Genomic DNA, 15,678 nt, shown 5'->3' on the forward strand with positions numbered 1-15,678 from the left:
AAACAAGATTTTCCCACAAAAAGCATGCAGCTAGTCATGTACATAAAGTATGACTGTTGTTTAAATACCACAGGTATGAAAACTGAGCATTTCTGAGAGCAGTTAAAATAGTATTAAAATTACTGCTTAGCATACTTTAACAAACTATACATCAATAAAAGAGAAAATGTAGTTCATGTCCCTTGAAAATCTAGCCAAGTGTAGAGAAGTATTTCATTAACTGAAATCTGAAAGATTTATTCACTCACGCATACACGTTTTGCAACATATATTTTGCAACTTTGCTTTAATATTTCCAAAATAATTTCAATACACTGCTGACATAGTTCATTGTTTTTCGATGTGATAGTTGTAGCCCCAATGTTACTGTATAAAAATTGCTACCAAAATCTGAAAGAAAACCTTGTGGAGGTTTACTCTCAAGGAAATTGTCCTGAAGTAACATCAGGATTGCCCTACCTCAATCCAGATTCAAAGACAATCTCTCTCGGACCACTGAAAGGGGTAGCTATCTCTCGTGATCTTTTTATAAATGTCTTAGTATGATTTGGTTAGACACTCTAATACATGAAATACTGGATCAAATGGAACTTTGTATTGATTATAAAACAGAATTGTGATAACAGAATGAAAATAAAAAGATCACAATGACAGATGAAGAATGCTACATTACACCATGGACATACCTGCCTTGAAAATTTATTAAAAATCAAAGAATACAAAACTTCACATAAAAATATGTATTTTAGCTTCCCACATTGTTATTACACACAAAAATGAACATGATATTTTAGCAGTCATCCACCGAGGCATAGAACGTAACCAGCATGATAGCCAGTGCAATTTATGGTTAATCATGACTGAATGGGACATGATATCTACTTAAGTCTATCCTGCTTTTTAAATGGAACTATTTAGAACATCGATATTTCAATAATATAGATTCATAGTCAATATTGCTAGCATGTAGAATGATTATAGGTTTATAATCAGCCCTTGAATGGTTTATTCAAGTTTAGATCCCTTCCTATACCAAATTCTACTACGAGCCTTTTATAAGGTTTGAAAAATTATCAAAAAAAAAAAAACTGATTCCACTATCAAGCAGAGGTGAAGTTTTGGCAATTCACAATCTATTTACTCTTTATTTGTCATCCAATTACAGTTTTCCTGAAGTATTAACAATCAGAGGTTGATAATATTATGAAATGTTGCTTTGGAGAAAGAAGGAATTTGGGGGAGAAGGTTTTTTTAAAAGATGGGTAGTATAGATAAGGACCTTCAGTATGGGGTTGGGACATAAAAACCCGTGTATATCTAGAACGTAGTATTAAGGTTCAAGAGTTATTTCTAGAGGAAATAATATACAATCTGTGATAAGGAGTATGACAGGGCAACTTGCGGGTAGAAATAAACAACCATAGTGTACATTCTCAGTAACTTTCACATTCATATTTCCCTTAAATTTGCATACTTCATATATCTTTCCAAACAGATCCTGGCTAGTATAATAAACCTTGTATTTTATGCCTGTCTTTCTGATTATCTTACAATCAATTTAAAAGATAACAGTAGATCAAGATGAATTGTAGTCAAAATATGTGCTACTCTTCTTTGGAATGTTGCAATCTTTTCTCTCATGATATTCAAAGGCCTTGCATTTGTTTTGAAAAAAATTCTCTAGCATATGCTACATCAGCTTCTAACCATTCTGTGTCAAATATTCGCTGCTTAAGAAAATTCCATGTACAATTTAAAATGTTAAGACAGCATTCCTTTAAGCAGAATGATCAAACACAGTGCTTTCCAAATTTTAACAACTTGTATTTCAACAGAGGAGGGGGAAAGCAAAAACAAGATTGATTAAGTGATAGCAAGAAACATGGTACTTTTTAAATGCAGGATAGGCTGTATACACAATTTGGGGCCTTAAAATAAAGCAAATATGCTGCCAAGATGATACACACTTGCATAGTATATCTGTATGCGTCTTTAAAACAGTTGCTTGCCAAACAGATTATCTGCTATACAGATTATCTCAATACCATTGTGTGGGCTGTGTCTTTACAAAACAAGAGACTAACACTTCAGAATGCATAGAGAAGCCAGAAGATAAATTTTAGGTAGCTGCTCTCAACAGAACTAATGCAGGCTGCTAATCAGATTCCTGAATGGAATCACTACACATTCCTTTCTCCACATTCTTCAAGTTGGATGCTTTATTTAACAATGGCCCAAGCAATCAGAAGATAAATAAAATTGATGAACTGGTGTCTAATTTGCAGTTAAGGGTCAGGGAGATATATAAACACACACACACCACACACACACACACACACACACACACCACACACACATTACATACACACACACAAGCACACATATATCCCTGACTCTTTACTGTGTGTGTGTGTGTGTGTGTGTGTGTGTGTGTGTATGTATGTGTGTGTATCCCAAACTTGATTTGTAATAGTAATTTTTGTCCAGCTATAGAAAATACATTGAAGATTCACACTAAAATAAACACGAGCTTTGTAACAGTGTTAAATGCCATTTTATCTCATAAGACTGAATTTAGTATCACATGCCAGACTAGTAAGGTAACTAGTCAAAATGCCTTTTAACCAGGGGTGAAATGCTCCTGGTTCGCTTGTGCCTGTTGGTCGCTGGAGAGCCAATTGCAAAGGCAGCATAAGGCTCCGCCCACCTGCCCAGATTCCACCATTCGGGCTCTTTTATCCTTTGCGCATGCGTAAAGCATACTGTGTAAAAGAACTCAAATGGCAGTTTCTGGGCGTCTGGGCGGAGCCTCACGTTCCCTTTGTGGCTGGCTCTCCGACAACCGACAGGCACAAATGAACCAGGACCATTTTACCCTTGCTTTTAACTCAATCATTATCATAAATATTTAAACCAGATCAACCATTCTTCTACAAATCAGGGATCTTCCAATATTATTAGCTTGATGTGTTAAAATTGATTGCTTAGCTAATCCACCAGAAGCATGAACCCAACTTAGAAAATGCAACTTGGGAAAGGATCTGTAAAAAAAGAAAGAAAATGTTTCTCTCTGTCACACACACACACACACACACAGACATAAACAGATGTGTGTGCATATGTGCACACCCTCAGTTTCATAAATATTTTCATGATTAAAACATTCCAAGTTATTGCACGTTATGTTTGATGTGAGTAAGGCAACAAAACCATTTTTAGAAGGAATGGGGTGAACAATGCCACAAAGAAAGTTCTGTAATGGAAAGTAACATTCAAGCAACCCATTATCCTTCCAAGAAAACAAAATAACCCATTATGAACATATGCAGCTACAGCAAAGTGCCACAGCATTTATGGTCCTCCCAATAATCTTACCAGAGCTGTTTCAGCACTGCAAAAATCATGGATAGGCAGAAGACAAACTTCCACAGTTAATAAGGCTTCACGATAAGCACAATTATTTCTTTTAAGATGGACTCCACCACCACACACGAAACATGCAAACATTGGATGCAGATATTTGGCAACATCCACAGACAGATGTACTCAGTGCTGGTCTCAAATCCTCCCAGAGCAGTATCATACACACTGCTTTAGTCTAAAGAGGACTCTGAAGTTGGCCATTATCTGCTAAGGCTAATAGGCAAACTGTCCCTGTACTTCTTTCTCCTCCAAATATTACGGTTATGTTGGTGATGACCTCTGTTGCTAACTGGCTGCCTTACAGCTCCATTACTGGCAGAATTGTATCCACTGCTTTGATTATGAGCTCCTTTCACAGTAAACTTCACTCCATTGTGCTGCTGAAAACAAAGGAAATATTTAATATTATTGCCAACTATTTTATATTATTGCCAATGTTTCATTGTTGTCTCATGCAGTCCTTAAATAATGAATTTATGAAAAAGCAATAAAGCATTCAGATGTCTACAATCAAAATTGAAGGAAAGCTGCATTCAGAAAAATTAAAATAGCACTAAATTACTTCAAAAAAATTTCACCAGAAGAGCCAATCAAAGAAGGTATTAGTTCTGCTCTTTCTGAATTTTAAAGGATCGTTTCTCATCTACTGCGTTGCAAAAGAAATTTTTAGGAGAGAAGATAGATGAGAGTAATTTACAAAATGTTTCATTTTTCAACCATTCTTAGCTTAAATGTATTTTTAGAGGTATCTGGCAAATCTAACATTTTTATTAGAGAAACTTTCACTTGATCTAAAATCATCTACGAATACTGGTGATTGACAGCTTTAAGACCAGTGGGCTTTAACTCCCAGAATTCTTCCTCCAGTCATGCTAGATGGGGCAAAAAGGCAAAAACTGAGTCCTTTGAGATTGGGTGGCAGAGAAGTCAAATAAATAAATAAATAAATAAATAAATAAATAATAAATAAATAAATAAAAAACACCCTCGTTTTTGTGAAAAAAACATGCCATTTTTCACCTCTTTTTTTGTTCCAAAAATGAAGTGGGCAAAGAATTTGGGAATCTGGCTGTTGAACAGTAAGAGTTTTTTTCTCTCTTACCAAAAATCTCCTGTTTTTGCTGCCAAAGCTGGTTCTCTGGCAGTGCTGCTTCCTGAATTTGAATGGAAACATTTAGGAATGACCCATGAGTCTTGGATGATCAGAGACCTATTTAGGGAATCTTGAAGATTCCAGTTCCCTCTGAAAGCAATTGGAAGTCACTGGGAGAATCCATCTTCCTGTCAGCATATCCTGGGTTTTTAACATTCACTTTTTCAATTTATTGTTTTACTTTGTTTTTTGCTCTTAAAAATTGACCTGTTGACCAATGGATACTGATTTATTTCAACTACTTGCTGTACTCTGTTTTTCCCCTTTTTTAAACTTTTTAATTTATGTTGCTCTGAATATCCATTTTGGTTCTTTATATATTTACCTTCATTTGTAACCTTTGTTCTCTCTGTAAGGAAGCATAGCATATTTCTGTATGGTGAAGCGCTTTCATTTGATTTATATTAATATTGGACTCTCACCACAGAGTTTTGATACTTTTTAAATTTACGAAATATTTGGAGTTTACTATATTTTTCAGAGTATAAGACATACCTTCCTCCCCTCAAAAGAGGGTCAAAATGTTAGTGCATCTTATACACCAAATATAGCAATTTTTGATCTCCCGAAGTCCTGCCCCTTCATCCCATTTTTGCAAAAAAAAAAGGGGGGAGGCTGTTTTTTGCAAAAATGGGGTGGACACAGGGTCTGGGAAGCCTGCAGAGAGCTCTTGGAGATTGGAGGAAGGCAAAAATGCCCCCATTTTGTAAAAAAAACCTGAGGAAAAAACAGTCAATTTTTGCTCTTTTTTGCCATCCCCTAGAAGCTCTCTGCAGGCTTCCCAAATTCTTTGCCCACTTCATTTTTCCAACAAAAAAAGAGGTGAAAATGGCATGTTTTTTCACAAAAACGAGGGTGTTTTTATTTATTTATTGTTTGTTTGTTTATTTATGTGTTTGTTTATTTGTTTGTTTGTTTGTTTGTTTATTTATTTATTCATTCATTCATTCATTCATTCATTCATTTATTTGACTTCTCTGCCGCCCAATCTCAAAGGACTCAGTTTTTGCCTTTTGCCCCATCTAGTAGCATGACTGGAGGAAGAATTCTGGGAGTTAAAGTCCACTGGTCTTAAAGCTGTCAAGTTTGAAGGCCCCTGGGTTAGTACAGTATATAGGGTAGGTCAGTAATTTGTGAATAGATTTATTAGCTTTAAAATTGGGGGAGGGGATATTTTACAGGGGTTGGGAATCAATATTATAGTAATGTATAGCAATATTCAATTAGGGGGATGTGTTGTGTTTTTTTGTTTTTGATACAAATTTTTAGCGTTTTGATTGTTTTGGGTTTTTATTTTTTGTCTTTTATTTTTTTAAAAAATGAGTTTTGTATTTTAACTTTCTTTTGAATAAAATAAAATAGAATGAAAAAATGAAATCAGTTAGGGATCTTGAAATTTCCAGTAAACTGGTAAATATTTAAAATGCTTGTTAATTACCCTAGCTAACAAGATTTTTGGGGTTTTCTATTCTGATTTAAAATAATTTTTCTTCGAATTGCTCGTTTCTATTTATTTCAATCAACTACAAATTCCTATCTTTTAATCTAACTCAGTAGGGTTTTTTCTCTTCGGTAATGTTTTCGTTTATTATTTTCAAAATGCTTACATGAGCAAATTAAACAGAATGTTTCACATACCTGATTATTCGTGGCCATAATCAATGCTCTTGCAGGCACAGACTGATTTTTACCACTTGGCATAGTTAATGCCGGATGTATTACAGCCGTAAGTGGAGATGGTGCTTGCAGGCTGAAGTGGTATATCTGAGGAGTTGTGCAAGGTGGAGTATCAGAATCCTTAATGTTACATAAAAGGAGAAAACATGGGATTTTATATATAAAGAATCTGTGATGACACATTTAAAGCAGGATGATTTTGCACTAAACATGTTACAGAAATAATCTCTTTAAAGGAAGATCAGTGAAAACATATTTGTAGAAAATAATTGTTTATGACCTTCCATTATGATATCATTTGTGGAGAAACCACAATTTATCTAGGCTTCTTTGTTTTCTGTGGTATCTATCTCTCTTTAAGGACCTATTATGTAACTGTTTCCACACATGTAAATGTTTTTAAAAACTAAAAAAAAACATTTCGGAAAAGAATTGTGGCTAACAATTTAACATGTGCCTAAAATCATAAACAGAAGACTAAAATAGAATTAATGAAAATAAGTTTTTTTAAATTGACATACTCTATTTTTATTTTGAGAAATTCATTAAAAAGTTTACATTAAATAAGACAACGGTTTCGGAGGAATTTTCTGATTATTTGTTAATGGTAATGAATTGTTACATTTCTAGACAGATTATATAATACTTAACACAAAAAATATATAACCCTTCCCTGGTACAAAGCTGAAAGGATTAGATATTGTAACCTAGAGGTTAATTCTCTGCCTTACAAGGCAAAGGCTGCAAGTTCAAATCCCAGTGAGGGTATGGCTAGCTGATGAGGCCAGAACAAGGCTGAAATAGACCTATCCTAATCTCCCTTAATTTTCAAATTCAACAAAAACAAGTTACATACATAATAATAATTAATAATAATAATAATAATAATAATAATAATAATAATAATAATAATAATAATTTAGACTTGTATGCTGCCCCTCTCGGAGCGGCTCATAACAAATAATACAGAAATACAAATCTAATATTAAAAACAATTATTAAAAAAAACCATTATAAAATTGTCATACAATCCAAACAAACCATACATGAAATGGAACAGCTAGGGGTATGTTAATTTCCCCAAGCCTGGCGACATAGGTGGGTTTTCAGAAGTTTGCGAACGGCAAGGGGGGGGGGGGGGCAGTCCTAATCTGTACATACATATATGCATACACAGATATACACATACACACACACACACACACACACATATACACATACACACACACACACACATATGCATACATATGAAACTTGAAAAATTAGAATATTGTGCAAAAGTACATTTATTTCAGTAATGCAAGGTGAAACTAATATATGAAAGAGACTTATTACATGCAAAGCAAGAAAGTTCAAGCCGTAATTTGTCATAATTGTGATGATTATGGAGTACAGCTCATGAAATCCCAAATCCACAACTTCAGAAAATTAGAATTATTACATGCAATAGATAAAACAAGGATTGCACATAGAACAATATTAGACCTCTGAAAAGTATAAGCAAGCATATGTATTCAGAATTTGGTTTGGGTCCTTTTTGCAGCAATTACTGCCTCAATGCGGCATGGCATGGAAGCTATCAGCCTGTGGCACTGCTGAGGTGTTATTGAAGACCAGGATGCTTCAATAGTGGCCTTCAGCTCTTCTGCGTTGTTGTGTCTCATCTCTCTCATCTTTCTCTTGGCAATGCTCCATAGATTCTCTATGGGGTTCAGGTCAGGTGAGTTTGTGGGCCAATCAAGCACAGTATCCCATACTCATTGAACCAGATTTTGGTGCTTTTGGCAGTGTGGGCAGGTGCCAAGTCCTGCTTGAAAATGAAGTCAGCATCCCCATAAAGTTCATCTGCGGAAGGAAGCATGAAATGCTCCAAAATCTCCTGGTAGACAGATGCGTTGCCTGGACTTAATGAAGCACAGTGGACCAACACTAGCAGATGACATGGCTCCCCAAATCAAGAGAAACTGTGAAAACTTCACACTGGACTTCAAGCATCTTGCAGTGTGTGTCTCTCCATTTTTCCTCCAGACTCTGGGTCCTTGGTTTCCAAATCAGATGCAAAAATTGCCCTCATCAGAAAAGAGGACTTTGGACTTCTGAGCAACAGACTAGGTCTGTTTTTCTTTAGCCCAGTAAAACGCTTCTGATGTTGTTTGTTGTTCAGGAGTGGCTTGACAAGAGGAATACAATATTTGAAGCCCATGCCCACGATCCATCTGTGTGTGGTTGCTCTTGATGCACTGACCACAGACTCAGTCCACTCCTTGTGAAAGTCCCCAAAACTTTTGAATGGCCTTTCCTGACAATCTTCTCCAGGGTGCAATCATCCCTGCTGCTGGTGCACCTTTTTCCTCCACACTTTTCCCTTCCACATAACTTTCTATTAATGTGTTTTGATAGAGCACTTTGGGAACATCCAACTTTGTTTGCAATTACCTTCTGAGGCTTTCCCTCCTAATAGATAATGGTTTGCTGCACAACTGTCAGGTCAGCAGTCTTTTCCATGATTGTGATTCCTACTGAACCAGACTGAGAGACCATTTAAAGGCTCAGGAACCCTTTGTAGGTGTTATGGCTTAATTAGCTGATTAGAGTGGGACACCTATTGCACCTTTTCACAATGTTGTAATTTTCTGAGATTGTGGATTTGGGGTTTTCATGAGCTGTATGCCATAATCATCACAATTATGACAAATTACGGCTTGAACTATCTTGTTTTGCATGTAATGAGTCTCTCTCATATATTAGTTTCACCTTTTAAGTTGCACTACTGAAATAAATGAACTTTTGCAAGATATTCTAATTTTTTGTGTTTCATCTGTATATATATTTCAATAATATGAATATTACAGTACTCCTTGTAATAATTGTGTTTGTGATCTTATAAAATAGCTTGTAATTTTATTCAGATATTAACTTTTACATGTATATAAACAGCAGCTTAAATAGAAAAAGATAAAACTTACAACATCACTTCCAGAAAGAGACGACACGGAAGAGGCAGATGAACCTGATGATAATTGTTGCATATCAGTAAATGACAAAGTCAAAGGTTGGCTGTAAAGCAATTCGGCATCTCTATTCTGGGTTGCACTCTCTGAAGATATTGATTCTCTCGCTTTCAGCTGAACATCTGGTGGCACATATAAGTTTATATGTCAGTACATTTCCTTTTCCCTTAAAACAAGTATAGCTGTGTTTCGAGTGTTGTTAGTTTTACTGAACAAAACGAAGTCAGATATTGTATCAAAGATGTTTAGGCCTAACATGAACTACAGTTTGCATTTTATTAATTTCAATAAATTAAAATCAGGAATCAAATATCCTGTCAGGCATGGATTCACATGTTTATGTCAACAAATCATAACAAAGCACTGGGGGAAATGTTGAGGTAGGGTGAGATAGCACTGAAATATGGGATAAGAAAATAAAAATAGGGAAAGTATAAGAATAATCTCTGGTTTATTTTGTAGGATCAATATATTTACTTACCAAGGTCAGGTGAAAAGTTAGCTTTGTTTCCCCATGTTTTTTTAATCCATGCTCTGTAATCAATCACTTCTTCTGTCACTTTAATAATTCTACCTAAAGTACTAGAAGAGATGTTGACCAGGATAAGACAAGACATCAAGAGAGAATAGTGAAATTTTTTTTTAAAAAAATCTGAACTTCACTATAGATTGCATAAAAACAAAAAAACTTTTAAAATATTTTACTTCCTGTATGTGCCATGTTGAGTGAGTTCCTTGCTAACTTTTGTTAGCTAGCAAAACACATTTGCAAGAGTAATTACTACCTAATGCTAGATTCCACTCAAGTAACCTTTCCAGAACATTATCAAAATGACTCCACACAGCAGTTCCTCACAAGTAGACCATGGAGACCATCGTTTTTATAGTTGACTTATGAGCAGGATGGCTGTGAGTTGGGATTTACATCAAATTCAAATTTGCAAAACAGCCTTTATGTACACATTTCTTGGTGGTGCCTTATATCTTAATCACATATAATTGTGGGATTATTTTATTATTTGCATATTGGACAAATACTTCTTGGATTGGCAAGGTACTACTGGGGCCTATACAGTTTATGCATGGTATGTTTGTGTGTATGATTTTGCTTTTTAATAAGGGGGTTTTAGTTACGTTTAATTATTAGATTTGTTATACATTGTTTTATTGTTGTTGTGAGCCGCCCCGAGTCTACGGAGAGGGGCGGCATACAAATCTAATAAATAATGATAATGATAATGATAATGATAATATGAGCAGCAAACTACAAGCAGAAAACTTTTTTTGAAGCAGATCAAAGAATATTTGTGGAAAATAAGGGAAGAGTTGGAAGATTGCTTGTTTGACCAGGTTTAAAAGAAGAAAATAGTTAATATCTATTTGTTCTTATTTAGATGTATTAATATAGCATTATGGTTTTGTTTTCTTTACATAAGAGATGAACAATGGGGAGAAGAGAGATTCTGTTTTATTTATGTTTTATTTAGAGACAGTGACAGCTATTAAAATTGTTTTACTTCCTGAAATGGAGGAAGTTACTTCTTTTGCTTTCTTCATTCATTCATTCATTCATTCATTCATTTGCCATTTGTATTAACTTTTATTCTTTACACATGTAATTCTAGATAAAATTATTTGGAAAAAAATGAATATATTCTTCTTTGCAACATTCAAAGTTCCTTCTTGGACTATATTTACAAATTCCGGAAGTGGAATGTGAAGCTTAAAGTTCCCATGCAGTACAATTTCATTTTATATTTTGAAGGTTAAATGTATATTCCTCAAAACCTCTGGACTTCTGCTGACCTGCCCACTTGTTAAACTGCAGTACCTGGCATACCTCTCAGAGCCCACATGCAGCAACTTTTAGATGGCTATATACCTTAACATATACAATAAACACATTCTCAAATAGTTACCTTTCTGAATCTCTATTAGGATATGATTTTGCAAGTGGTGACACTGCATGGCTTAGAACAATGTAGGCATAGTCAAAAACTTGCTTTACTTGCATGGCACCATAACAGCTTCTTCCAACATCATTGCCTGTAATAGTCAATTTTTTTAGAATCACACTCATTATCCAGTTGACTACAAGTTGCTTTTACCTTGTAACACTTATAAAGCTTACAATTGTTGGAATAGGCAAGATATCTCAAGGAGAGATGTGTTTTCTATAGACTTGCATGTATACAAATCGGTGCCCAATCTTCCCAGTTAACCTATTATTTGACAAACAGAATTGATACTTCTTTAAAATAAAAGTATGCTGCCTCTTTTTGTTTTCTATCTACCATTCTTAAAATTTAAAGAACTGCAATCATATCACTTTTATTCTACACTGGATTTGGAACATCAATATTGAGCAGTTTATATTTATTCAGTACTAGCTATTTTTATTTATTCAGTGTTTACCAACTAGGAAATCTTCCCATACCAAGAAAGCTATCTTCAAGACTTCAATCCACAATCTCCTATTATAAACAACAGCTACTTCTTTGTTATTAGATCATTTATATTTTACTCATTGTTTGGGCCATGGATAGAAAAGTATTTGCTGTAATAACAAAAATGTGATTGTATAGCTTATCTGGCAAGTTTGTGAAATTACACAATAAACAATCCAAACCTAAACTACTTAAAACAACATCACTCAGGCAGAAAATAGCACCCAGGCATGTTCAAATCCTACTAGCCTGCCTTATTTGATACATTAAAAAACAGATGGCTAGAGGGCAGTTTAAGGCTAGATAATCTGGTATCTTCAAGATCTTTCAACTCCGCAATATTCTGTTACAAGACTAATTGGGTGGTATGAGTTGTCTAAAATATGTGGATGTGAAAAAAACCAGGTTGCACAAGATTGTTAACTAAATTAGTATTCCTAATTCACCTGAGTATGTTGAGAATACATGCTGAGCCCTAAAAATTATCTAAAATTACATAACTATCCTACGCAAATCTTTTTTTTTTAACATAGATCTCTCCAAACTTTAACAGGATAATTTTTTTGTTTTCTGTGTACAATTCAAAAGAAACACTTCAATATCCCTTTGTATCAATGTTGCATATTATGCTCCTTTTCTTATTGGAGTGAATAATTTAGCTCAGAATAGAAATACCAAATATTAACTCCATTCTTACATTAACCCCCTTATTCCTAGGATATATTTTCTAGCTTCCAGCATTTGGGATATCCAATACAGTGGGTTGAATACAGGAAGACTTTGACAAACATACTGGAGCTGCCCATTATGGTCATAAACTGTAATCAGTAGATCATGTGACGAATCTGATTTTATGATAAGTAGATGCAACTCATTGTTCATTATGGGGCTTTTTTGCCCCAAACTGGAAGTAAACACTGTTTTTTTGGCAAAAATGTGATAAATGGCAATCATATGACCACGGGATGTTGCAAACAACTGTAAATACAAGTCAGTTGCTGAGATATGTGACTGTAGGGGGAGAGATCAGCCATCAGAATTGTGGAACAAGGTCACAAGTACCATTTAGGGGTCAGTTGTAACTTTGAACAATCACTAAGCAACTGGTCGTAAGTGGAGGACTACCTTTATATCATTGGTTGACAACCAAAGGAAAATACAATTATTATCATCATCATACTGCTTCCCACTCCAAACTAAATACATGGAAAACATGACATTTGTAATCCCAGAAAAGTGTTTGTCATACTGCTAATTTAACAATCAAGTTCAGTTCCAATGACCAAGTTGTTAATCTAAATGGCTACTAAGTGATTACATGACTAAAAGTTACTGTGAAGATCACCGGCTGTTGCAATATCATTCAGATAAAAGGCCTATCCCAGTGATGGCGAACCTTTTTCCCCCTCACGTGCCAAAAGAGCAGGCACGCACACGATCACGCATACGCGAGTGCCCGCACCCATAATTGAATGCCTGAGGACGGTGAAAACAACTTCCCCTGCCCCCCAGAGGCCTTCTGGAGGCCTGTTTCCCAACTTCTGATGGTCCCAGTAGGCTCACGTTTTGCCTTCCCAGGTTCCAAAGGCCAAAAACGCCTTCCCAGAGCCTCTGGGCGAGCCAAAAATCAGCTGGTCAGCACACACATGCATATTGGAGCTGACCTAGGGCAAAGGCTCGAGTGCCACCAGATATGGCTCCATGTGCCACCTGTGGCACCTGTGCTATAGGTTCGCCATCACTGGCCTATCCTATATTATTATTATTATTTATTAGATTTGTATGCCGCCCCTCTCCGAAGACTCGGAGCGGCTATAGCTGTGCCAATATTATTACAATATTTAGTTGTATATGCACACTGGGAAAACAGAGTCCAGTAAATATTCCACAGCTTTGTTCTTGTGAATGATAATGCCTTTAGCTGCTCTCTCCCCCCCAAAACTATGCTATATATGTAATTAATAAATATTTCATACCAAGATCTAAGAGTATTCTTTTAAATATTTCTCTCAAAGTTTCTGCGTTAAAATTAAGAGTGACATATATCATCTTACCAGGCAGTAGGGGATCTTCAATGCATAACATAGATGGTCGATATCCATTAGTCATGGTTTTCATGATTTCTTCTTTGGCAATATAGGCACCTCCATTTTTTATTCTAATACCAGTTTTTAAGTAATTAAAATTCCTTCCATAGAGTTCAAAAAATTCTATTAGAAGCATTCCTAGATTTTCATCAAATCTTCGAGCATCAATTCTTGGGTGCAACTATTAAAAATGAAAATCACAGGATTTTATTTTCTATCACAGCAAGTGGTATTTATATATTATCAGATAAAGTAATTCTTTCTTTTAAAAAACATATTTTTTTACATTGCAAGGTGATAGTATTTGGCAGTATTCAGAAGGTACAAAATATCTGTATATGGCTAACTTACAAAATTTATGTTTCACTGCATAAATATTAATCTGTCACATCTCATTCCCACATTTGAAAGGATAAGGATCTTCTAAACCTGGATGAAGATCAGGGATGTCAAACTCAAGGCCCAGGGGCCAGATCCTTAGATCTGGCCTGCGGGGGCTGCTCTGCAAACAATGAAGGACCCACATGAGTGCCTCTTGAGCTCCGTTTTCACTGACAGAGGGTTGCAGGAGGCCATTGCAGCCAAAAGCAGAGCTCGGGAGCCCGTTTTTGCTGGCAGAGTGCTCAGGCCACCATAGGCGCCCCCCCCCCCCCCCATGAGCGATGTGATGCTGGCCATGCCATAAATTCTGGACCAATAGGGCCCAACACTAGTGCCCACTTAAAGAATGTTATTCCATCCATCATGACCTGTTACATAAAACATATTTACTTTACATATTTTGATGGGTTTTCATATATATAGTATTTTATGTGCTTTCATTAAACTCTCTCACCATGACACTTTTGCCACAGCAGCTAAGTGTTTATGACCAGAGTCATCTTGTATGGGAGATGGACAGCATAAAAATGTAATAAATGCAGTAAACTGAAACTCTCCATCAAATCAAATACAATTTTGGGGCACTAAAAATTTGTCCATTTGTGCTGCAAATGAAAGGCAGAATTATTTTCAAACTTGTTAAAATACAGTGGGTTCCCTAAAGAACATACCATAATTACAGATAGCCCAATTCAATGAATTAGGTTCATTTACATCTATAAAATATATCATTTACGTATATAACAATAATATAACAAGCACTTAAATGAAAATTTAGGCAATTTATGATATTTATGAAAAAGGGCATACCTGTAAGAAGCTAATTGCCATTAAAATTAAGCTGTAGGAGCTAATTCCACCAGTAAAAACCTCATTCAAATCTCTCTGAAGAAGGAATTGCTTTAATACTAAAATCAAGTAAGGCAGCAATGAGTATTTCTGCAAATGAAAAAAACAGTTAGTTCAAGAATGAATAAAAAACCTCTCACATCAAAATAATATCCCATATACGACGACGACAACAACAGGTAGAAAAATTAAATAGCAAATGTTTATTATATACATATTTATTCCTTATAAAAATAAGCAAGTTTCATTAAAAATTAATAAATAGGAAAAAGACAAGGCAATTGCTATAAACATAATATGGTACATAAAAAATAAATAAGCACAAGATAAAAAAATCAAGGGGATCCTGTGGATATAATGTATAAACATGTTCTTAATCTTTACGAGATTAGTAAATACGAATTACTTAATGGCCAACAAACACTCATGCATGTACACACTGTGTACACAAAGAAAATTTAATTGTTTATTATATTAGGAGGAGCTTGCTTTGAAACTTATGAACTAAGATCACTTAAACCCCAAGGAAAAGAAAAAAGGTAACATACGCTACTGTTAAGTAGGTGTGATTTGCAAAGTAATTTATGACTGAGTGACTATTTTTCAAAGAACAAATTTGTTCATTAATACACTAATATAAAATAATGCAC

General features: G+C 35.1%; 1 protein-coding gene across 2 annotated transcripts in view; it reads right to left on the minus strand.

The window, feature by feature from the left end:
• Positions 1–683: 683 nt before the first annotated feature.
• Positions 684–15,678, minus strand: part of TENT4A (terminal nucleotidyltransferase 4A) — a 49,766-nt gene continuing 34,771 nt past the window's right edge. Inside the window, exons 6-12 of one of the 2 annotated variants that reach the window (XM_070747025.1) lie at positions 14,990–15,118; positions 13,766–13,979; positions 11,184–11,310; positions 9,746–9,846; positions 9,220–9,386; positions 6,215–6,373; positions 684–3,800 (exon numbers count right to left, since the gene is read on the minus strand). In XM_070747025.1, coding sequence (XP_070603126.1) covers positions 3,624–3,800; positions 6,215–6,373; positions 9,220–9,386; positions 9,746–9,846; positions 11,184–11,310; positions 13,766–13,979; positions 14,990–15,118 — 1,074 coding nt within the window. In that variant the 3' untranslated portion in view covers positions 684–3,623. Of the gene's footprint in view, positions 3,804–6,214; positions 6,374–9,219; positions 9,387–9,745; positions 9,847–11,183; positions 11,311–13,765; positions 13,980–14,989; positions 15,119–15,678 lie in introns of both variants that reach the window. The other variant, XM_070747024.1, reaches the window with a different exon arrangement.

The sequence above is a fragment of the Erythrolamprus reginae genome, chromosome 3, assembly GCF_031021105.1.
Source record: "Erythrolamprus reginae isolate rEryReg1 chromosome 3, rEryReg1.hap1, whole genome shotgun sequence".
NCBI classification, from domain to species: domain Eukaryota; kingdom Metazoa; phylum Chordata; class Lepidosauria; order Squamata; family Dipsadidae; genus Erythrolamprus; species Erythrolamprus reginae.